The 25388-nt window shown below is 40.0% G+C and overlaps 1 protein-coding gene across 3 annotated transcripts in view; it reads right to left on the bottom strand.

Annotated features, from left to right (window-relative positions):
* The window catches only part of LOC138757524 (protein sel-1 homolog 3-like), a 112002-nt gene that overhangs the window by 35687 nt on the left and 50927 nt on the right, over positions 1-25388 (bottom strand). For 2 of the 3 annotated variants that reach the window (XM_069925025.1, XM_069925023.1), the window contains 5 exons: positions 16603-16761; positions 14753-14973; positions 10210-10389; positions 5132-5251; positions 2991-3131 (listed from right to left, as the gene is read on the bottom strand). In XM_069925025.1, the coding sequence (XP_069781126.1) occupies positions 2991-3131; positions 5132-5251; positions 10210-10389; positions 14753-14973; positions 16603-16761 (821 nt within the window). The remainder of the gene's footprint in view (positions 1-2990; positions 3132-5131; positions 5252-10209; positions 10390-14752; positions 14974-16602; positions 16762-25388) is intronic. The other variant, XM_069925024.1, reaches the window with a different exon arrangement.

Raw genomic sequence — 25388 nt, 5'->3', positions numbered from 1 at the left:
TCCAAGACCAAGATCTGAACCAGCATGTTGATGACAATGAAATGTTGATTTAATACTCTGGCAATCACGTGTTTATTCCTGACAGATTCTTTTCTTGGTATTTTTTCAAGGATAAGATGCAAGTGTTACGACCCCAAAACCCAAAAGCAATAGATATTCACCATGACAAATTGTTACTTAAACAAAAGTTGCTTTTAATGAACTTTAAACATGAAAACAGAATCAAACTTTAACGTATCTCTATTTTTAACTTCACCCAACTTAACCCCCTTCTAATTCTTTCTTTCTTTGGCTTGGCTTCACGGACGAAGATTTATGGAGGGGTAAATGTCCACGTCAGCTGCAGGCTTGTTTGTGGCTGACAAGTCCGATGCGGGACAGGCAGACACAGTTGCAACGGTTGCAGGGGAAAATTTGTTGGTTGGGGTTGGGTGTTGGGTTTTTCCTCCTTTGTCTTTTACAGTGAGGTGGGTTCTGCGGTCTTCTTTAAAGGAGGCTGCTGCCCGCCGAACTGTGAGGCGCCAAGATGCACAGTTTGAGGCGATATCAGCCCACTGGCGGTGGTCAATGTGGCAGGCACCAAGAGATTTCTTTAGGTAGTCCTTGTTCTCTTCTTTGGTGCACCTCTGACACGATGGCCAGTGGAGAGCTCGCCATATAACACGATCTTGGGAAGGCGATGGTCCTCCATTCTGGAGACGTGACCTACCCAGCGCAGTTGGATCTTCAACAGCGTGGATTCGGTGCTGTCGGCCTCTGCCATCTCGAGTACTTCGATGTTAGGGATGAAGTCGCTCCAATGAATGTTGAAGATGGAGCGGAGACAACGCTGGTGGAAGCGTTCTAGGAGCCGTAGGTGATGCCGGTAGAGGACCCATGATTCGGAGCCGAACAGGAGTGTGGGTATGACAACGGCTCTGTAAACGCTTATCTTTGTGAGGTTTTTCAGTTGGTTGTTTTTCCAGACTCTTTTGTGTAGTCTTCCAAAGGCGCTATTTGCCTTGGCGAGTCTGTTGTCTATCTCATTGTCGATCCTTGCATCTGATGAAATGGTGCAGTCGAGATAGGTAAACTGGTTGACCATTTTGAGTTTTGTGTGCCCGATGGAGATGTGGGGGGGCTGGTAGTCATGGTGGGAAGCTGGCTGATGGAGGACCTCAGTTTTCTTCAGGCTGACTTCCAGGCCAAACATTTTGGCAGTTTCCGCAAAACAGGACGTCAAGCGCTGAAGAGCTGGCTCTGAATGGGCAACTAAAGTGGCATCATCTGCAAAGAGTAGTTCACGGACAAGTTGCTCTTGTGTCTTGGTGTGAGCTTGCAGGTGCCTCAGATTGAAGAGACTGCCATCCGTGCGGTACCGGATGTAAACAGCACATGTATGTAATGTGTGTGTAAATTTCTTTGGTTCACAGTTCAATCTCACTTCTCACTCCTCCAGGTTCACTGTTTGCAGGCAATTCTTATACTGTGCATAGAATTTAACATGTATAAAGTTCACCAGGCTTTAGTGTTCAAAAGGTAAATGGTTACCACTCAGGAAGGTTCTTGTAGGTTTTGTAGAGAGAGAGATGTGTTGTTCCAGGATTTCCACAACAGAGGTACTTCCCTTTCAGGGTTTTCCAGATAATAACCTCTTTCTTTCAGGTTATCACATAGTTCCTTTCTGTTTCCCTTATTCCAAGCGAACCACCAGACAGCCAGTACTTCCAGCCATCCTCCACTCTGGAGCTTCTGTTTCAGTTCCAATGGCTTCTGCTTGACACAGCTTCTTACAGCTTTCTGTGTCACACACCCTCAGTCAGAGACAGCTCTCTCTCTCTTTTTCTCTCTTTGAGACTGAGCTTGCTTGACTCCCCCTGTGCTTGCAAAACAACATGACCTTCTCCAACAAGCAATGGAAGTCAACCTTCTGGTTCATCTGTTGTTTTTCGGTAAACAAGAACCCATCAGTGACCTCTGAGCACTCTTGTCAAAAGCCTTGCAAAAAGGTATCAGCAGACAGCATGTCTCTTGCTGTTGCTTTAAAGTCCATTATTCCCCAGCGTCAGTCTAATTATCACCTACTTGTGAAGTCTCCAAAGGCACTCTTCACAATTTCTGCAAAGTCACCGTGGATATGAATTCTCCAGTATTTCAAATAAGATCTGTTTTAAAGTGTGTGAATGTAACCAACTCTAACTTTTCCTAATTTATCTCCCAAAAATATTTTTATATATTCTGTCACACAAGTAAAGAATTAACTGACTCCAGACAATCAAGTTCTCCGTGACTACTTCATTGCAAACAGGAGTGGCTTCTTGATTCATATCACCCAGGTTTTGTTCAGATGAAAATTATTTTTAAAGGAGCTGATTCTGCTTTAGAGGCAGCCCCTTGGGATTGAAGAGGACTTGATTCCACTCCAAGTTTGTGGGTTCTCAGCTTATTAACAAGACCAATATGAGATCCATACACTCTTCCAAAGTTGAGCCAGAAAGTGCCTCATGGGAGGGATGGATTGGGGGTGGAGTCGAAATATGGTGCCTCCTTCTCCTGTGCAGACTTGCTATTTTCAATGCCACCTCAAATTTTCTCTCTCTCCTCTTTGAGCAGCCACATGTAAGGGAATCCCAAGAATGGTGAGAATCGTGCATTCTTTTATCTAAGGAAGCTTTGATCACATCTTTGAATTATTTCCTCTGTCCACCTGGAAAGCTCGGAGCTCGGAAAGAAGTAACTGTTCTGGGAATCTGGATATGGAATGATGTGGTCTGGCCAGTGAAGCTAACTGAATATAATCTGGGACACAATGCTGAGAGTGTTGTCCTCAGAGAGGACACTAATATAGGTTGGTTTATTCTTCTAATGAATTGATATGTAAACTGTTTTTACAACCATGCATTATCCTGCTGTCCAATCAGAAGGAGATCTGTGGTGGTCAACTCTGACAAAAGTAAAAGAGCAATGGAATGCAATATCCCCAGGTAGCTGTTTGCAACAGTACCACCTACCTTAATAAGAAAAAGTCCATACTCATACAATGATAGGGGGTGTCTTGATTCTATTGCACTTCTGGAATACCATTTCATTGCAGCTTGCACATCACGTGTTATGCCCTGTTGACCCCAATAAAGCATTCTTGCAAGCTGTTGCTGCAAAATAATTGAATGAGATTATGTATTTAATTAATTTCCATTTTAATTACAGTTGATATTTCCAAAATATTTTTCAATAAATTAAAATAAAATATCACATTGCAATTGTGGAACTTCAAAACTTGGATTTAATTCCTGTATTCAAATTATTCACAAAGCTTTGCAAAATATTCAATATTACCAGTTTCTTCTTCCTCAGCACTTTCATCTTTACATAATGTGTTTATAATTTTTTTTAAATATTCACTTCAGAGGAGATTTTTAAAAGTGTGCAAAATACCAGACAAGAAATTGGTTTCAAGAGACAGGAACTGGGGCTTAAGGAGCAATTTCCAGAGATAATAGGAGTGAAAAGAAATCCATCTCTTAAGATGTACTAAATGGAATTACTTCTGAAAAAAATGGAACAAGCTAATTTACTAGCACCCATTGATTAATGGAAGTGCCTACAAAGGAAACCATGTTGTTGGCTTCAGAGAGACAGGGAGATATAATGCGGCTTTAACTGGGTTTGAGAATGTTTAGTCTGAGGGTTTGTACAGCCGTTGCAAGAGTTTAACACTGTCTTAATACAGTCAATTACAAAAGAAAGTGCAGAAAGGGAAAAAGCAAAGTGAGGTGCTGAATATTTAATTTAAAACTATAATGGTTGGGATAAGTGGAAGGGGAAGAAGGTTGACAAAAACTGATGGAAAAGTTAGAGGGAGAGGAGAATGAGAAGCTGAGATAGTTGCTTGTAAATTGGAGACAACAGTTAAATCATGAGGTGATCAGAGTATTTGAAAAGAGAAAAGATACAGGGAAGCCAAAGAAAACAAGAAAAAAAATTGAAGGAATGAATTTAGGACCAGATTAGTATCTGAAAGAGAACACAAATGGGTGCCTCATAAATTGTGGTTAGATATGAAGAAACTTCTAATGTATTATATTCAAGCAGCTGTCGATATAATGGCTAATTTTGAGAAATGTTGTTATCAATTATTCATGTTACCTCATATTGTCAGTTAGTAGATCCAAAGTTAGTTGGTAAGCAAATGCAGTTCAAAGGAAATAATTTCAACGTGTTTAGCAAATTCTTGGCTGCCATTAGTTTGCAGGCTCCATTTATAAAGTTTAATAAATAAAAATAGGATTCGTGTTTTCTGAGGATCTTACCACAATAGTTGGTATGTGTTCACAACCAGATGACTGATCATTTTTTGTAGAGTAAGTATCACCCTCTGGCTATTTGATCAATATAAAGTAGAACTCTCCACCTCCCTATCTCAAGCTCAACTCCCACTCACCAAGCCACATTGGGACAAAATGCAAAACTCTCTGAGCCTCTCTCTCACCAGCATAGCCTCACTTCGTTTGTGACCAACACACGATTACCCCAATGATAAATATACTCAACCTAAATGAGGAAAAGGAACCATATTCATAATTCCTGAAAAGAGTAATGGCTCTAATTTATAGTGCAATGATGCCAACTGTTCTCCCCTTAAAAAATAATGGCAGCTGTTAACAATTCGGCAAGGTTAGTGTAACCGTTATCAGAATACTAGTACAGTGCCAACGACCCAGGATCAAATCCAGCACTGTCTGTAAGGAGTTTTACGCTCTTTCCATGTCTGCATGGATTACCCCTGGGTGCTCCAATTTCCTCCCATGTTCCAAAGATAAATGGGGTTAGTAGGTTAATCAGTCACATGGGTGCATTTGGATGGCACAAGTTCATGGGCCGACAAGGCCTATTACGGTGCTGCATCTCTAAACTAAATTTATTATTAAAACATTCCTGTTCAAAATGGAAGTCTAAGAATTGGCTTCATGGCTCTGCCTCCATGGGGAGAAATTGCATCAATCACCTGAACTCATCACAGAATAATACACAAACTCATTTTTATCAGTGTGTAATTTTGCAAAGCCAATGTAAGAGTAAGGAACTTCAGTAACAGCTGAATCCTTGTGAATTCACATGTGAACAGAATAATTACAATATGTGCAATGTATACCTGAGCAAATGCATCTCCACGATTTGCTTGATATCTAAGCCATAGAAAGCGGTCATCGTTTTCTTTAGTTTGATGCTGCAAAGCCGAATCGTCCATTAACCTTATAGGTTCAACAAAAGCCTGAAAAGTATTTTTGCAGAATTATTCAAGATAGTCATGAGAAAGAGGATAAGTTTTTGTCTTTTAATCAGATGAGGGAAAATTTTGATATTGATAAGAATTATTTATTTCTTTATTATCAAATTCGATCTTTGGTAAAATGTATGTTTGGTAGAGATATGATTTTACCTAAAATGACTAAATTTGAGTCTTCCTTATGGAGGTACCAGAGAAGGGTTATATTTCATCTATGTATCAAATATTACAGGATGGTATGGATAAAAAGGGTTGGGATAGATCTAAAATTAAATGGGAAGCGGATATTGGTTTTATTTTTTCTGAAGATGATTGGTTAGATATCTGTTATGATAGTGTAACTCGATTGATAAATGCACGTTATGCAATGATTAATTACAATTTTTTACATCAATTATATTTGACACCTGAAAAATTAAAAAAATATGGTTTTAATGAATCAGATTTGTGTTTTAGATGTGGTGATACGGTTGGAATTTTTTTTCATGCTATTTCGTCATGTATACATATACAATCTTTTTGGAAGAAAATTCAATCATTTTTAGAATATCTGTATAAGATTAAAATAGTTTTAGATCCAACAGTATTTTTATTGGGTAGTTTGCAACCTCTGAAAGGCTTGGGATTAGATAAGTTCCAGCTTGCTTTTGTATATTTATCTTTATCTGTAGCGAAAAAAAATGTATTGCTAGTACGTGGAAAGATACAAATATGATTGATATTAATAGATGGCATAATAAGATGAAATATTGTTCAATAATGGAAACAAAATTATTAATAAGTGGCTGTTATACTCATAATATTTACATTTCAATTTATATTGATTAGATTTTAATATGTATATTTAACTTTTTCTTTAATATTCTTTTTTTTGTTTTTTTATGGCTCAACTTAGGAGAGTTGGCTGAAGGGGTGGTTCTTTTCTTTTCTTTTTTATATATATATATATATATATAGATAAATGTTCATGTTTAATTGCTGTATATGTTATATATTATTTGTTTTTTGAACGAATAAAGTTTTTAAAAAAAGATAGTCATGAGAAAAATATTGTGAAGTTATTGGCCAAGAAATTCAGTCAAGCATTGGTGTTTTTGAACAATGTACATCTTATTCCCTGAGTCAAAAGTAATTGTATTCATTTCTGGATCAAATGGTGCTACTCATGTCATAAATCACTTGAGCTGATGACTGGACTTCCAGGACAGTTACACCAGGAAGTGATGTTTAGTCATGTCATGTCCCTTTTGTGCACTGATTGAGAAGAGATTTAGGGATATTTAGGAAACACGCTGACATGAGATGTAGGTTGAAATCATGTGGTGACTGAGGGAGGAAGGTAGTGTAAATATTTAGTGTACCTGTAAGTGATGGAAAGCAACAGTTTTACAAGAGAATCACTATAAGGACATATGGTTGAAAGAAAAGTAGGGAGATGAATTGAGAGAAATTAAGGTGTGCGTTGCCATCAAAAACTTCAACATTACTGCAAACAGTCTGGGCAGAGCAAGCAAGAGAACCTGTAATCAGCAAGGAGGCTTCCTTTTGGAGAAGATCTGTACAATCACAATCCAGTTTCAGTCAGCAAATAAGCCCAAGAACAAAATCTGTAATAGATGGATACAGAATTGGCTCGATGGTGATTATGGAAGGTTGTTTATCACTCTGGAGGAATGTGACAACTAATATGTTACGGTCCACTGCTGTTCATCATTTACATGAACAATTTGGATGAGAATATAGGTGGCATAGCAGACAATGAGGAAATTTATCTAATATTGCAACAGGGTCTTGATCAACTGAGTCAGTGGGCCAAGGAATGGCAAATGGAGTTTAATTTGAATAAGTGTAAGCTATTAAATTTTTGTAAATTAAACTAGGATTTTCTCAGTAAATGGAGAGCCCTGAGGAGGGCTCACAGGGTAGTGACAAAGACATAGTGTGGTGAAGGATGCTTATGGCACATTTACCTTCGTCAGTCAGGACATGGGGAACAGATTTTGGGACATCATGTTGCAGCTGAACAAGATGTTGTTAAGGTCACATATGGAATTATCTTGCTTTTGGAATGAGGTAATTAAATTGGAAAAGGTGCAATAAAGATTCATGAGGACGTTACTAAACTGAAGAACTTGAATTAAGAAGAGAGTCTGGGTAGGCTAGATCTTTCCCTGAAATGAAGGAAGGCTGAGACATGTCAAACCATGAGGAGCATGGGTAAGGTGAATAGTCATAGTTTTTCCCCCCAGGGTTGAAGACTAAAAGTGAAAGGCATAGATTTAAGGTGAGGTGGGAAATATTTAAAAAGAATACAACCAAATAACATTACAACACAGAAAACAGGCCCTTCAGCCCTTCTAATCCTTGCCAAACTATTATCCTGCCAAGTTCCACTGACCTGCACCCACTCCAAATCCCTCCATTCATGTACCTGCCAAAAATTTTCTCACATGTTAAAACTGAGTCCTCATTCACAACTTCAGCTGGCAGCATGTTCCATATTCCCGCCACTCTCAGTGTGAAGAAGATCCCCCTAACGTTTTGCCGAAGCTGCTTTAAAAACAGCACTGCCACTGCTGTAGACTCACGGAGAGCAGGGAGTGGAGACACAGTGCTCCCACAAGGTCCAACTACCCAGTCTGACTGCCGTCAGCTCTGAACAGACTTTAAATGGCCTGTTAATGGAGCTGACAGTGATTTTATTTAAAAATTCTTCATCGCAGGGTCTGTGCCCAAGATAGCAGCACCTATGATTGGCAGCAGCCACGAGGGGTTGCAGATCCCGGAAGCAAATGACTCATGCAGGGCATAGAAAACAGGGAGAACACCCTCTGTTTCGCAAGGAGAAGCAGAAGGGATGACCCACGATGTGGTAACCACATCAGCTAAAGAGCACACAGGCGGCAGGCTATTGGCGACTCGAGATGAGGAACCCATGTAGTCTGCGGTTGAGGGATTCACACCAGGTGGCAGACAGCTTGAGACTGGTTCGAGACTGGCTGAAGGGATACCAGATATAGTTTAACCTTTCCCTGTAACTCAGCTGCTCAAGCCCCAGTAACATCCAACTAATCTTCTTTTCAATTTCATTGTAATCGTTCTTGAAGTTAGTTGAATAAAACTGCATGTAGTAGTCCAAATTTGGCCTCACCAATGTCTTACTCAACTTTAAGATAACATCCCAACATTTATACTCAATACTTTGATTTATGAAGCCCAATGTGCCAAAAGACCTCTTTACGACCCTATCTATGACCTCACTTTCAGTGAATGATGTATCTGTATTTCTAGATGCCTCTGTTCTACCGCATTCCACAGTGCTCTACAACATACCATGTCATACCTTGGTTTGTCCTTCCAAGTGCAACACCTCACAATTTCATCTGCCATTTTGCACCCCATTTTTCCAGCTGGTCCAGATCCCTCTGCACATTATCTGCTACTGCCAATCATAGGTGCTGCTATCTTGGGCGCAGACCCTGCAAGCTTTGAAAGCCTTTCTCAATGTCCTCTACACCTCCAATCTTTGTGACATCTGCAAACTTGCTGCTCCAATTTACCATATCATCATCAGATAGAGATAAGAAACACCAATGAACCCAGCACCAATCCCTGAGGCACACCATTAGTCACAGGCCTCCAGTCTGAGAAGCAATCATTCACTACCACTCTCTAGCTTCTCCCATAAAGCGTATGTCGAATCCAGTTCACTACCTCACTATGAATACTAAATGTCCTACCCTTCCTGACCAACCTTGCATGTAGGACTTTGTCAAAGTCTTACTCAAGTCCATCTAGGCAACATCTACAACATTAATTAACTTTCCTGGTAACTGCTTCGAAAAACTTGATAAGATTGGTCAAACATAGCCTATCATGCATAAAGCTATGTTGATATCTCTAATCAGTCCCTGACTATCTCTAAATACTTGTATATCTGATCTCTTAGAATATTTTCCAATAACTTGCCTACTCACCAGCCTATAATTTCCTGGGTTATTTTTGGAGCCTTTTTTAAATAACAAAACATCACGAACTATCCTCCAATCCTCCCAGCACCTCACCCATGACTAAAGACATGTTAAGTACATCTGCCAGGACCCCTGCAATTTCTACACTAGCCTCTCTCAATGTCCAAGGGAATAAAGGTGTTTATCCACCTTTATTCACTTTAAGACAGCAAAAACGTCCTCCTCTTTAATCTATAAAGGTACCATGACCTCTCTGCTTTTTTGCCTTTCTTCCCTAGACTCTATGCCAGTTTCCTGAGTAAATGCAAAAAACTATTTAAGATCTCCTGCATCTCTTTTGGCTCCACACCTAGCCGACCACTCTGATCTAACAAGAGGACCAATTTTGTTCCTTACTCCACCTTTGCTTTTAATATACTTGTGAAGCCCTGAGGACTTTCCATTACTATGACTGCCAAAGCAATCCCATGTCTATTATCCCTCCTGAGATCTCTCTTAATTTTTTTCCTGCATTTTTATACTCCTCAATTACCTCATTTGTTCTTTGTCTGTATCTGCTTTATGCCTCACTCTTCTTCTTTACCAGATCCCCAATGTGCCTCAAAACCAAAGTTTCTTATGCCTGTCAACTTTGCTTTTCATCCTTTCAGGAACATATAACCTCTGTACTCTCAAAATTTCACCTTTGAGGGACATCCTTGCCAGATCTGAGAGATAACTTTATCACACAGAGAGTGGTGCATATTTGGAATGCATTGCCAGAGGAAGTGGTAGAGGTGGCTATAGTTCCAACATTTAAAAGATATTGGGACAAATAGAGATAGGATAGAGTTAGATGGAAATGAGTCAAACATAGGCAAATGGAACTGGCTCAAATTGGTAACTTGGTTGGCATAAGCAAGTTAGGCTGAAGAACCTGTTTCTGTGCTGTATAGCTGTACAATCCCATCTCATAATTCTGAAAATACTCACCTGTTCTCGATCAAATAAATGTCGATCTTTAACTGTGCGTTGGGCAATGTTCAAGTAGTATCCATATGATACATCGTAGTCCAATGGGTAACCATCAATGCCCTGATAGTGCTTGTATCCAAGATGCATTAAAGCCAATCTGTCATTTCCTTGTGCTGCAACCAGACTATACAACATTCCCTGATTAAATAGTAATGAGATTTTTCCTTTAAAAAGTGTTTGCAGCAGATATTTATCATGGATGTATCATGGTCGCATTGTCAGTGGTAATGGTAATGTATTTACCAAAGGCAGAAATAAACCAGTAAACTATTCTTTAATGTTTCCCAGTCATTAAAACTCACATACAAACCATTTGACTCGGTTGAATAAAAATAAGAAAAAAAGTGTAACTTTTATTTATCACAATTTTAATAAAATTAAACATAAAATAAGTTATTGTTAAATTATATATGTGTATAAATAGATCAGCCTCTTTATTTCATGACAAAGTGAATGTTTATCAATGTATTATATAGGAAATAAAGTAATTGAGATCCCACCCTCTTACCATCACACAACTTTTAGTTGTATTGTAGACGGAAGAACTTACAAGGGTTTGGTGCTTACATTCAGTACATAATTCCAATTAATAGAAAACTGATCAACCAGAAATCCAAATATCCAAAAGTTTTTTTGGGTGTGATGTGACGTCACAATTTGAAAAAAAGTTGATGTTTTTTAACCCATCGTGCTCAAGTGGGGCTACAGGGAACCAGTTTTACACAGGAGGCAATTGTCCACAGGTAACAAACACAATGGATAACACTGATTATTTATTTATAAATTGTCATTTCTTGCCATGAGTTACTGCAACATTGTGATAATTGCATTGTGGCATTATCAGAATTTGAATTGAATACCGTGCTTTCTCCCGCTCGCCTGCCCAAGCCATGCTCTCTCCCTGCTCGCCCAGCTGAGCCGCACTCTCTCCCTGCTCACCTGCCCAAGCTCTGATCTCTCCCTGCTCGCCCAGCTGAGCCGCACTCTCTCCCTGCTCACCTGTGATTTCTCCCCACTTGCCCGAGCTGCTCCCTCTGTCAAATATCCTTTGAATGGGATCGCTGAAATTCTGCTGGAGGACAATCCTCATGCAATCTCCTATCACTTACAGGTGAGGTGAGACCTCAGGCTCCTGGCAGGAATGGTGACCTCAGGCTCCCAGGCAGGGTTGGCGATCGCGGTGGGAGGTGTTGGGGATCAGCAACTGTGTGGGGAGTTGTTGGGAATCAGCAACTGCGTGGGAAGTTGTTGTGGATTGGCACAAGTATTCTCCTGATGCTACTGGTCTACTTAAAGAAAATTCTCGAATATCCAAAAAATCTGTTTAACTGAGACTGGTCCGGTTCTAAGCATTTTGGATAATTGGAAACGTACTGTACAAACATTCTTACAAATTGATGTTACCAGGGAAGTCAATAGTCCAAGAATAAAGGCTTAGTGTTCGGTGTTTTACATGGACTTTTATACATTTTCTTATCTAGCTTTCTCCCTTATTTCTCTTGTAGTGAATACCTAATTTAAATGAAATGGTTTACAGTTGCATTTTGTATCAGGGATCATATATGGCAATCTGGCAAAGAGCTGCCGATAATATTTTAGCTACTCAAGCTGTGTGTAGTCTGTTTTTACCTAATACATGCAAGTGCATGTCCCATCTTGGTGTTTTGAAGGATGCTTACAGATTAGTCTACTGAAGTTCATTCTGGGGGCTGTAGCCAACTCAAATTTGTTTAAGCCCAGAATGGTGCAGAATTCCTGCATCTATGCTACTGAGTTTTATAATAGCGTGTTGTGTTGTTGTTTTACAGCGTGACCTGTTCTCAGCAAAGCGCCAAAACATATTGCATGATGTTGACAGTTTCTCATGAGTATCTTCAGGAAAGGAAAATTTTAAAAACGACAGATGCTGAAAATATGAAAGAAAATCATAAAATCCTGGAAACAGCAGATTAGGCAGGATTCTGCGGAAGAAGGAACGGTTAATATTTCAGATCAGGAACACTTTACAGAACTGGGAAAGAGACAAAAATGAGTTGTTTTCAGGAGGAGATTGTGTGAGAGAGATGTGCAAAACAAAAGGAATAGTTTTGAGATGACGGGGCCAGACATCAACAAATTAAGCTCCTTTGTCTCTTTTAGGAATTAGGGATTCAAGTTTATTGTCATAAGTACTAAAATGCTTTGTGAATAGTCCAGCCGGACATCTCATAATGAGTACAGCATGCAGTGTACAGCAATTAAGACACAGTATAGAAGTACAGAGTTAGAGAGAGAGAGAGAGAGAGAGAGAGAGACGCGCAGAGAGTTGATATAGAGCAAAGGCAACATAGTTTTAGATGCTCTTAATGACTTTGATAAAGGCAGGAAAGAAAATGTCCTTGAATCTGGTAGTGCATGAACTCATACTCGTGTATCTTTTACTTGATGGCAGAAGAGTGAAGCGAGTGTGGCCTGGATCAGCTTTAATATGCTGGCTGTTTTTTCAAGGGAGCAGTAGTTATATATGGAGTCCATGGAGAGGAGGGAGATATATATGATGGACTGAGCCACCTACATAAGCCTCTACAGTTTTTAGTAGTCTTGGGTGAAGCATTTCCCATACACCACAGCGTATCCTTTCAATGGTTCTTTTTGGTATTTGACCCCACTGATTACCTTCCTTTTTATTATCAGCTAGCAGTCTGCTTATGTTTAGTCAGTAGCCTCTGGAGGGAGAGTTTTTTTTCCTTTACTTTTTTTCAATGTAATATAGTTCTCAACACCATTTTTATTATTATATGTGATTTGTTAATACTTTTTACCCCCTCCATAAATCTTCGTCCGCGAAGCCAAGCCAAAGATTATTATGTACCTATGTAACATTTACAGTTCTTGTTGAAACCAATGAAAGTATTGAAAGAGACCTTCACTCATTTTACCAGTGCAATTAAATCTGCTGTCTCAGTTAATGGCGCCACCAGCACTAATCATCAATCAAATGAGGTATGTTCTGTCTGCAGCTACACCAACTTTTCAGTGCTGCCAAGGAACCAGTCAACTTAATCCCTGTGTGATTTGAAGCATACCCTCTCAGAATGTCCATCGCAAATAATTTAAAAAACACGGTCTTCTGTAATTTGCTTATATGATCAGAAATCAAAATGACCAGACAATTACCTATGTTTATGGAAATATACTATCTAAAGAATTAAATCATGTCCAATATGAGATTTCTTTGGCCTTGTCTTGAAAGTTGGAACCTCGTGATACAGTTCCACAAGGCATTGGTGAGGCCACAATTATTGTCTACCAGTCTTATCACCCAGTGATAGGAAAGGAATCATTAAGAGGGTCAGGGTGGAAAGGAGATTCACTAGGATGTTACTGGATTGGAGGGTTTTGAGCTGAAGTGTAGGAGACTCAGAGATGGTCTTAGAGGTTCATGGATAAAGTGAATAGTCAACAGTTTTTTTTTTGCCAGGGAGATGATTCTAAAATTAGTATTGGTTTAGGATGAGAGGGGAAAGATTTAGGAGGGAACCAAGAGGTAACTTCTTCACTCAGAGTGTAGTTTGATTCTGGAATGATCTGCCAGAGAGTACAACTACAATGTTCAAAGAACATTTGGACAGACTTATGAATAAGAAGTATTTTTTAGAGGATATGGATCAAATGCATGCAAATAGGACTAGTCCAGAATGCCATCTTGGTTGGTATGGAGAAGATGGACGAAAGGGCCTATTCCATTCTTCATGACACTAACTGTGCGACAATGGAGAACATGTAATAATGATCTGCAGAGGTACTGGGAAGGAAATTTTAGTGCCGAGAAATTAGGTAAATGGGTTGGAAACAAATAAGTAATGGCGATCCTATTCTTGACTGGTTTCCTGCCTATTAGGCTGAACTTCAGAGAAGAAACCCATTGAATTTTTAAAAGAAAATATGTTACATTCTGTAGAAAATCCAGAAAGCCCATGCTTCTGTTCCATCATGGTGACCATTCTCTTCCAAGGCCAAATAAATATTATGGTTATTAATGAATCAATACTTTATTGTGGAACAAGTATCCTGGGAAAGAGTGGAGGCAGATTGTATCAATTCATCTAAATGCGAGTTAGATTTATTTAAATAAATAATATTTTGGAATATAGATTTCTAGTCATTCGAGATGTGACGTAGAAGTGGAACATGCTTTGGAGGATGAGCTGAATGAGTTTTCCTCTTTTGGACCTTGGATTTTTGTTGGCTAAATGAATTCAACTGATTGCTCTGGTTAGTCAACAACTTCATCACCTTTCTATTATAGATGGGGGAAGAAGAATGTGATACACTCTGGTCTTTATTTTGCAATTTCTGTTCTTGGTGGGAAGTACAAACCTGATCAACATGCCACCAAGTATTTCTTACCTAACTTTCATCCTTTATCTAGTTTTGGAAAACTAATCTGGTGAAAAATAAAACTGTTGTGGATTTAAAATAAAACCACATTTTAATAAGGGAAGCAAGTGAAGTAATTTACCTTTGAGGGTTGTACTTCCACACCCAGACCAGTCTCAAAAATGACTCCCAGGAAGTAGGCTGCTTTAAAATAACCACAGCAACTCGACTCTATTAACAAATTGATCAGGTGGCCAACCTGCTTAATGCCATCAGGATCAGTAAGTTTCTTCATTGTCTTCCAAAAAAGTTTCTCACCAACTTTAAGTAGGATGGAATGTAAATTTGGCAAATGAGTGAAATCTGGGTACAAAAACACAATAAAAAAAGAGTTAAAATGCTACATAAGAAAAATTACAATGAAGTACAGCTTTTGCAAACATATACCTCCTTTCTGTTTCCCTTGTACTAATTTGATATTTTTAAACTGCTTCTTCAATAGTTCTGCTAATAATCATTTTTAAACATTAATCCTTTTTCTCACTACAGATGTTGCCTGAATACTTCCAGCATTCTCTGATTTTATTTTTAGATTTACAGCACCCCAGTAACTGAGTTAATATATTGGTCTGTAATTCCTCTTTTGGCTATTTTAGCAGAAACACTGAAAAATGCGTGCATGGCATGTTTGTATTGCATGGAAGAATTCCAACTGCAATGTCCTTTAAAGCATGGAAGACAGTTTTCTGGAACAATTTCATATTCCAAACATAAATTGGGACATTGCATCACCAGATGCTGTACAAGAAATTAACCTTCAGTACAGGGCTCGATCACATTCTGTTCTTTTTAAAATAATTGTTGAATTGTGGCTTTCTACAGTTTTTGAATTTGAATGAGAATATTCACTAAAACCTGCCAAAGATTCATTTTACTGAGTCAATGGATGACCTTAAATACATCCCCTTTCTGATAATACAGTTGACCTACCAACAAAGTGGACATTGAAATTTTACAGCCCTTTATCCACAACTTGTAACAAAACTGCTTGCCACTGATTGTCATGCAGCATAGAACAACTCTACAAGATTTCCAGGTTAAGGCCAAGGAACACACGTATTTTAGAGAATATATGAAAGAGAGGGTGTGGTGTGCTGCTAGCCAGAATCAGATGCACACAAGGTAAAGACTGTACAACAGGCTTTAATCCACAAAGACTTCCACAGAGCCAGGCGCTGTGGCTGCGTCAACTCTGTGTGAGGCCTCAGGAGGCCGGCGCATGCTTATATCCTGGAGGGTGATTGACACCCGACCGGGTGGGGCTTGATCCATTCAGGCTGACTGATTGACAGCTGGCCAAGTGTTGTCCTGTCCCCTTACACTCCTGCAGGTACAGAGGTTGCCCCCTGCTGTAGGCCGGTGGTGTACCACCACAGAGGGTAACCATTCCAAGTAGTTAGCATCATCCTACTCAGTCGTTGAATTTTTCTTAAAAAATGAGGTAGATTCGATAAATTATGGGGTGAAAGGTTATGGCAGATAAATAAGAACGAGTACTTGATGTTACAGTCAAATCAGCTATGATCTTAGTAAATGGTGGAGAAAGCTTGAGAGGCTGTGGCCTTTTTCTAATTCAAATGTTCAAATATCTGCCATATTGAGGTAGAGTACAATTAGCAGCTACGATATTCACATGATGTGCTCCAGATCTCGTATCATGAAAACAAGATGTAGCATGGTCACTGTATATTTCCACACAAGGAAGCTAAAATATAATTCTTCTCATTCACACATTTCATATCGTAATGGTGAGCCATGGAACAACAGAAACTAATATCTGCCAACCCTGATGGCAGTAAATATAAATCAAGGCTGAAAGTGATGGGTGTAAATGTAGAATGGAGAGGAAGGGTAAAATACATACAACAACAACCCCAATTAAAATGATTGGATACAATTTATTTTTATGCTATTCAAAGAATTTGAAGTTACCTGTAAATGATTCTGAAGCCATTGTTTGAAGGAAACTGAATAATGTCTTATGACGTATCTCTGTTCGTTTTCCCCAAGGAAACAATGGGCATTTATTGTCCTCATTGCTTAATGGCCCAAACTTCTTCACCAACTGTAAATAGTAATGATTGTTTCTATCTGTAAATGAAAGGGTTTATCATCACTGACCACGAGTGTTTTGGTGCAAAGTGCATTTCATACTTCTCATAGTAGATATTTATTGACTATTATTGAAAATGTGATCCTGTTGCACTCAATTTATACATTTTAAATTTTGTGATTTTGTCTTTGGGTCCACTATGCAGCTCATATGCAAATATACAGATAAACCAGTCATATATAATGACATGCAATAGGGTGCAATACATGCCTGGACACAAGACTTTTTTTTAATCGTTGCAAGTCCAAATAGATTTAATCAACAATATTTTTAATTATCAGTTAAATGGATAAACTAAGTTGACACATGATCCAAAAAAATGAAATTCTAACGAACCAGAGTCTCAGTCTATAATATTTAGATGGCCCAATGGTTCCAATAAAGTGAAACTTAAAGGGGAACTGCTTGTGAAGGTCCCAGCTGGCAGAGTTCAATAGTAGGAACTAGCTGCTGATGTTTTTTAACTCGAAAGATACCACAAGGCCTGAAACATTGGTTATACATCTCGACCTCCTCCTAAGTTCCTCCAACATTTTTATCTTTTTACTACAATCACAGCATCTACAGAATTTTGTGTTTCACTCCTCAAGGATTCCATACCTTAAGGAAGGATAAAAACACAATGCTGTAGAAATTCATTAGGTCAAACAGCATATGTTATGTAGCAAAGATAAAGATATATAACCAAGGTTTCAGGCTTGAGCCAACCATCAAGGTATGAAAAAATGTGCACAGGCACCCGAGCATAATGGTGGGGGAGGGACAGGGTGAGGAACACAGTCCCAAAGGCAGGAGATGATAGGTGGATAAGGGAGGGAGGGAGGGCACACCAACAAGTAGGAGGAGGGATTGGCTCTGTGAATGGAAAGGGAAGGGGTTGGGAGCTGGAGGAATGAAGCAGGGAGTTCACTCTGTCAGTGTGGAGAATGTCCAATCTTCACATTGTGTGTGTAAAGAATGCAGGGTTCAAGCAGTAAGTGTAAAGAGCACAATGTATTCACACTACTTAGACTGCTCACACAATGATTGTCCAGGACACACTGTATTCACACCACCAAGTGTAGAGAATGCATGGTATTGACATTGAGGAGTACACACTGTTCATGCTATTCAGTCTATAGCACATACAGTGTTGACACTATCAAGTATAGAGAACACGTGCTCACAAAACCGAGTTTAGAGAACACACACACTTAAACTATCAAGTGTAGGGAACATATAGTGAGTACCCTGCTGCGTTCGGGAAATTCCTTCATGTCAGCTTAGTGCATTCTCGAAAATTAGCAATGAGCCTCTTTTAGAATTGTTTACATTTTTGTGTTCCCTGAACTTGACAGTGTGAGCTTTATGAACTCAGCACTGTGATTATTGTGCATTGTTCATCAGCAGGAGCAGAATGCTATGTATTCTTCAAACGAAGCTATTCTACCTGTTCTTTTAAAGCAAAGTTGCTTTTATAATTCCTTCTCTAAGCTCTGACAATAAGGCAACAAAATTGTATGTACCTGTAGCAAAAAATTCTGATTTATCCTTCTGGAGGCAGGATGAAAATATACAAAGCAAAATAGAACCGAATTGAACAAAATTTCCAGAGAACAGTTGAACATGTTATTTCCTTCAAGGAATCAATCAAATGGGGGGAGTCACGTGATGGAGTAGTGGCTGGTCAAGTGGAACAATCCCTCTCCAGAGAAAAGAAACAAAAAGTGTGAAAAAACTGAGCTCAATAAACATAAGATACAGGAAGAGAAAGAAAACATTACAGAGAAGAGACAGAAAATGGCACCCAAAAGAGAAAAAGTAAGAATAAGAGAGAAAAGGGAAGAAGGAAAATCACTGGAGAAGAAAGAAGAAGGCCTTACCTGCACATCGGAGCAGAGAGCCACCGTGGAGAGGAGCGGCCGATCTCCAGTGTTGGTGAGTCCACAGAGGAGTGGTGTCCTCCCGACCGGCGGACTTCAAATATGGTTCTCAGAGCCAAGAAGAGGTGCACCACTGTGCATGCGCAAAGAGTTCCGCGTGCACAGTGCGCAAGTAAAATAAAAGGTTAATGCCGGCGGGAGGGGGACTCAGCTGAGGAGCGGCCAGCTGTGGAGTGGCCAGCTGAGAGACGCCCAGTATCGGGGCATTCGGCTGGGGGAAGTAAGCAAGAAAGAAGAAGAATGGTGAGAAAGAGAATGAAGGGCTGGAAGAGGGTGAGCGGCAACGGGGCGACCGGCAGGGGAACGACCTGTGGCAGGAGGCCCAGGAGTGGGTCGGCCTGCAGCAGGGGGCCCAGCAGTGGGTCGGCCTGCAGCAGGGGGCCCAGCAGTGGGTCAGCCTGCAGCAGGGGGCCCAGCAGTAGGTCAACCTGCAGCGGGAGGCCCAACAACGGGTCGACCTGCAGCAGGAGGCCTAGCAACAGGAGACACAGCAGCTGGAGGCCCAGCAAGGATCCAGAAGTAGCTCACCAGAGAAGGATGAAAATACACAGATACAGAGAAGAGGATGACACAGACATAGATACAGACACAGAAGAAGAGGAGGAAGAAGACCAAGACTTTCAAAGGAAAGAAGAAGGTAAATTAGGACAAAGTTTAGATAAAGCCTTTTTTGAAGAACAAATGAGGTCATTAAAAGAATGGCTATTACTAGAATTTAGTTCAATCAAAAGAAAAATGAAAAGAGCTGAAGACAGAATGCAAAGCTTAGAGTTGGTCATGACTGAAATAGGGAAAAGAGTAGAAAATGTGGAGGAACGAAAAGCTGCTGTAGAAATGGAGATAAATGATTTAAGAGGGAAGTTGGAAGAGAGCAAAAAAAAAATTGAAGGGACACAGGATTTATTGTCACAAAAAACTGACGTATTGGAAAACTACAGTAGGCGAAACAACATAAAAATAGTGGGCCTGAAAGAAGGCAAAGAAGGGTCAGATATGAAGGAACTTATAAAAGGATGGATCCCGAAGGTGCTGGGAACGACAGATTCACATGAAGAAATAGAAATTGAAAGGGCACATAGAGTGTTAGTACCGAAACCACCACCACATCAAAAACCAAGATCCATATTGGTAACATTTCTAAGATATACAACAAGAGAAAACATACTGGAGCAGGCAAGAAAGAAGATTAGAAAAGACAATAAGCTATTGGAATATAAGGGACAAAAAATATTTTTTTACCTGGACATATGCTTCAAACTTTTAAAGAGGAAGGAATTCAACATGGCAAAAACAATCTTATGGAAGAAAGGGTATCATTTTATATTAAGACATGCAGCAGTATTTATTCCTGGGGAACGGAATAGACTGTTCTCGGATCCAAAGAAAGCCCAAGAATTTGCTGAACATTTGCAGGACAGGAGAAGAAAGGAGGAGGAGTGACAAGAAGGAAGAATGGCAAGAAAATATACAAAAAAAATGTAAAAATATAAAGATAATGTATATATAAAGATTTAAAGATGGATAAGAGAAAGGGAAGAAGGGAAAAAAGAGAGAGAGCTTTGTTATAAGTATAGGAAAATAGTGTTCTCTGGGGGGCTGGGGGTGGGAGAATAATGGTTACTGCGAAATTGTTTGACAAACCGAATAGAAAGGGGAGTTGTGGTTGCCGTCAAGGGACAAGGAGCAATCCAAGGAGGGGAGGTTCATTTGGGGTTAAAAGGTTATTGCTTGTGGGGATTGTTGGGGTATTTCATGTCTTAAGTGTATTGTCATATATTGAGATTAAAAAGGAAAACTTAAAAAACAGTAATGGACCACCTAAAATGATAAGAAGATAAACATGATCAGAATTAATGTGAATAAGTAGATGATTCGTCCTTTTTGTTTGTATTCCTTTTGCATAAAAATATTGTTTTATTGAATTTTATATGCTCAAAAAAAGGTACAAGGACTGCCTAAAGAAATCTCTTGGTGCCTGCCACATTGACCACCGCCAGTGGGCTGATAACGCCTCAAACCGTGCATCTTGGCGCCTCACAGTTTGGCGGGCAGCAACCTCCTTTGAAGAAGACCGCAGAGCCCACCTCACTGACAAAAGGCAAAGGAGGAAAAACCCAACACCCAACCCCAACCAACCAATTTTCCCTTGCAACCGCTGCAATCGTGTCTGCCTGTCCCGCATCGGACTTGTCAGCCACAAACGAGCCTGCAGCTGACGTGGACTTTTTACCCCCTCCATAAATCTTCGTCCGCGAAGTCAAGCCAAAGAAGAAATATGCTCAATATTTACTGTTTTTGGAGGGCGGTGGGAAAGGGGAGGGGTGGGATGGGATGGGGAAAAAAGAGAAAATGTCACTGTGAATATTTAAACTAAATATTTAAAGCATCTGTAAATATATTGGTTGATATGGTTCATAGTGCGATAAATAAAGAATTACAAAAAAAAAAGGAATCAATCAAATATCTCATTCGACTGCCCGCTGTTGCCAAATTGATGTACCTGACAATTAGTCACCCATGGTTATGGCTTGGCAGTCACAAAATGAAAACTATGACTGCTTGCTGATATCAGTCCTTGAAACTAACAGAAACTTCAGGATTAGGAGCAGATGTTTTTTTGTGAATATTTTATTTAAATTTCATACATACATTAATATATAGATGCAGAAAATATCCCACATACATCTCAGATCAATAATACATAATACTATACCCTCCCTCCATCCCCCAAAAAATAAAAGAAGAAAGAAGAGAAATAAGAATAAGAACAGAAAAGATACCAGGAGAGAAAGAAAAGAATAAACATATCTGGTTACTGAAGTTAACACATTCAATCAAACTTTGCCTTTACAATATTCTTTCTTTGGCTTGGCTTCGCGGACGAAGATTTATGGAGGGGTAAATGTCCACGTCAGCTGCAGGCTCGTTTGTGGCTGACAAGTCCGATGCGGGACAGGCAGCTCTGTGATCTTCTTCAAAGGAGGTTGCTGCCTGCCAAACTGTGAGGCGCCAAGATGCACGGTTTGAGGCGATATCAGCCCACTGCCGGTGGTCAATGTGGCAGGCACCAAGAGATTTCTTTAGGCAGTCCTTGTACCTCTTCTTTGGTGCACCTCTGTCATGGTGGCCAGTGGAGAGCTCGCCATATAACACGATCTTGGGAAGGCGATGGTCCTCCATTCTGGAGACGTGACCTACCCAGCGCAGTTGAATCTTCAACAGCGTGGATTCGGTGCTGTCGGCCTCTGCCATCTCGAGTACTTCGATGTTAGGGATGAAGTCGCTCCAATGAATGTTGAAGATGGAGCGGAGACAACGCTGGTGGAAGCGTTCTAGGAGCCGTAGGTGATGCCAGTAGAGGACCCATGATTCGGAGCCGAACAGGAGTGTGGGTATGACAACGGCTCTGTATACGCTTATCTTTGTGAGGTTTTTCAGTTGGTTGTTTTTCCAGACTCTTTTGTGTAGTCTTCCAAAGGCGCTATTTGCCTTGGCGAGTCTGTTGTCTATCTCGTTGTCAATCCTTGCATCCGATGAAATGGTGCAGCTGAGGTAGGTAAACTGGTTGACTGTTTTGAGTTTTGTGTGCCCAATGGAGATGTGGTGGGGCTGGTAGTCATGGTGGGGAGCTGGCTGATGGAGGACTTCAGTTTTCTTCAGGCTGACTTCCAGGCGAAACATTTTGGCAGTTTCCGCAAAACAGGACGTCATGCGCTGGAGAGCTGGCTCTGAATGGGCAACTAAAGCGGCATCGTCTGCAAAGAGTAGTTCACGGACAAGTTGCTCTTGTGTCTTGGTGTGAGCTTTCAGGTGCCTCAAATTGAAGAGACTGCCATCCGTGCGGTACCAGATGTAAACATCATCTTCATTGTTGAGGTCTTTCATGGCTTGGTTCAGCATCATGCTGAAGAAGATTGAAAAGAGGGTTGGTGCGAGAATGCAGCCTTGCTTCACGCCATTGTTAATGGAGAAGGGTTCAGAGAGCTCATTGCTGTATCTGACCCGACCTTGTTGGTTTTCGTGCAGTTGGATAACCATGTTGAAGAACTTTGGGGGGCATCCGAGGCGCTCTAGTATTTGCCAAAGCCCTTTCCTGCTCACAGTGTCGAAGGCTTTGGTGAGGTCAACAAAGGTGATGTAGAGTCCTTTGTTTTGTTCTCTGCACTTTTCTTGGAGCTGTCTGAGGGCAAAGACCATGTCAGTAGTTCCTCTGTTTGCGCGAAAGCCGCACTGTGATTCTAGGAGAATATTCTCGGCGACACTAGGTATTATTCTATTTAGGAGAATCCTAGCGAAGATTTTGCCTGCAATGGAGAGCAGCGTGATTCCCCTGTAGTTTGAGCAGTCTGATTTCTCGCCTTCCCTGTTTTTGTACAGGGTGATGATGATGGCATCACGAAGGTCCTGAGGCAGTTTTCCTTGGTCCCAAAAAAGCTTGAAAAACCCGTGCAGTTTGGCATGCAGAGTTTTGCAGCCAGCTTTCCAGACCTCTGGGGGGATTCCATCCATACTTGCTGCTTTGCCACTCTTCAGTTGTTCAATTGCCTTATATGTCTCTTCCCGGGTGAGGACCTCATCCAGCTCTAGCCTTAGGGGCTGTTGAGGGAGCTGGAGCAGGGCGGAATCTTGGACTGAGCAGTTGGCACTGAAAAGAGATTGGAAGTGTTCTGACCATCGGTTGAGGATGGAGAACTTGTCGCTGAGGAGGACTTTGCCGTCTGAGCTGCACAGCGGGCTTTGGACTTGGGGTGAGGGGCCGTACACAGCCTTTAGAGCCTCGTAAAAACCCCTGAAGTCGCCAATGTCCGCGCTGAGCTGGGTTTGTTTGGCGAGGCTAGTCCACCACTCATTTTCGATCTCCCGGAGTTTGCGCTGAAGATGGCTGCATGCGCGATGGAAGGCTTGTTTCTTCTCTGGCCAGGATGGCTTAGTAAGGTGAGCCTGGTGGGCAGCTCGCTTCTTTGCCAGCAGCTCCTGGATTTCCTGGCTGTTTTCGTCGAACCAGTCCTTGTTTTTCCTGGAGGAGAAGCCCAGTACCTCTTCAGTGGATTGCAGTATGGTAGTCTTCAGCTGATCCCAGAGGGTTTCATAAGTTAATTCCACGGAGTTGATAAGGTTCTTGAGGTTTAGGGGATAGTTTTCATAATGTAATACCTACAATATGTAAATATGGGCACCAAATTTTTAAGAAAATATATTTACTCCTTAAATTGTATGTAATTTTCTCAAGAGGTATACAACTCTATCCATTCCCAAATGCAAATCAAATTTCCATGCTACTGCTATACATTTTCTTGCAACCACTAATGTAATTTTCACAAATTCCTTTTGAAACATATCCAATTTCTGTTTTGGCCTTATCCCAACTATATTACCCAGTAAGAAAAGCATTGGATCTTGAGGAAATTTAACTTTAGTAACCCATTCTAAAAATGTTCCTAACTTTGTCCAAAAAGGTCTCAATTTTGAACAGTGGAGTATAAGAAAAGTACCTATTTCTTGATTACAGATTACACCTAAAATATTTATCTGATAAATCTGATTTCAGTCTATTTAATTTCTGTGGGGCAAGATATAATTTAAGTAAAAGTTGTACTGAACCAATCTATATCTAACATGTATTGTATTTGTCATACTATCATGACACAGTTCCAACCAATTTTTCTCCACAATACAAACATTTAGGTCAGTTTCGAAACTTTGCCTGGATATATTAATTTCTTATTTTTGTATTGTCTTTTGCAATAATGCATAAACAGCTGAAATAAACTTCTTGATAGAATTATTACAAATCAAACTTTCTATTTCACTCCTTTTAGGTAATAAAATGTTGGACCCAATTTATCCTACAAGTATACTTATATTTAATAATAACAAAATATTGTATTGTTTTGTATCCCATATTTATTTTTCAATTAATAAAATGACATTAAGCTTCTCTCCTCAAAACAATTGGTTGTTCATTGTAAAAGGAATAAGTCAAAGACCTCTCATAATTCCTCAACCCTATTTCAACATTTAACCAACCAATTTTCCCCTGCAACCGCTGCAATCGTGTCTGCCTGTCCCGCATCGGACTTGTCAGCCACAAACGAGTCTGCAGCTGACGTGGACTTTTTACCCCCTCCATAAATCTTCGTCCGCGAAGCCAAGCCAAAGAAAGAAAAATATTCCATATATTAATGAAATGTATCTCTATCTCCAGTTATTAACCTTATCCCATTTATATATAAATCTTCAGGTGTTGCTTCCCCTATTTTAGCCATTTCTATCAATCCTTTCTGGTTTCTCTCCATCTTCAAAGAAGGAAGAGCACAATCTCATTTATGTTGCTTTATATTAATTTTTAAAATTTGGAAGTTGTAAATCTGCCAATTCAAATTTATACATTAATTTTTCCTAATGAGACTCTTGACATTTTGCCCTTCCAAAGAAACATATTTATTTAGTTCCTGTAAAAATTTCTGTGGAATAAATATAGGTAGTGTTTGAAAAAGATACTATTACCTTGGAAAAATATTCATTTTTATACAAATCTCTTCCCACTCTGAAGATTTTAATATCAGGATCAGACCTAATCAATTCTGCCAATGGTTCTATTGCTAAGATAAATAAGGGCCCCCTTATCTACTGGATCTAGTTAGCTGAAAAAAAATCAGAGACTTGTCCATTTGTTACCACTT

The sequence above is a fragment of the Narcine bancroftii genome, chromosome 3 (assembly GCF_036971445.1).
Source record: "Narcine bancroftii isolate sNarBan1 chromosome 3, sNarBan1.hap1, whole genome shotgun sequence".
NCBI lineage: Eukaryota > Metazoa > Chordata > Chondrichthyes > Torpediniformes > Narcinidae > Narcine > Narcine bancroftii.
The sequence above is the reverse complement of the archived record's forward strand: the minus strand, read 5'-3'. Positions and strand labels throughout refer to the sequence as shown.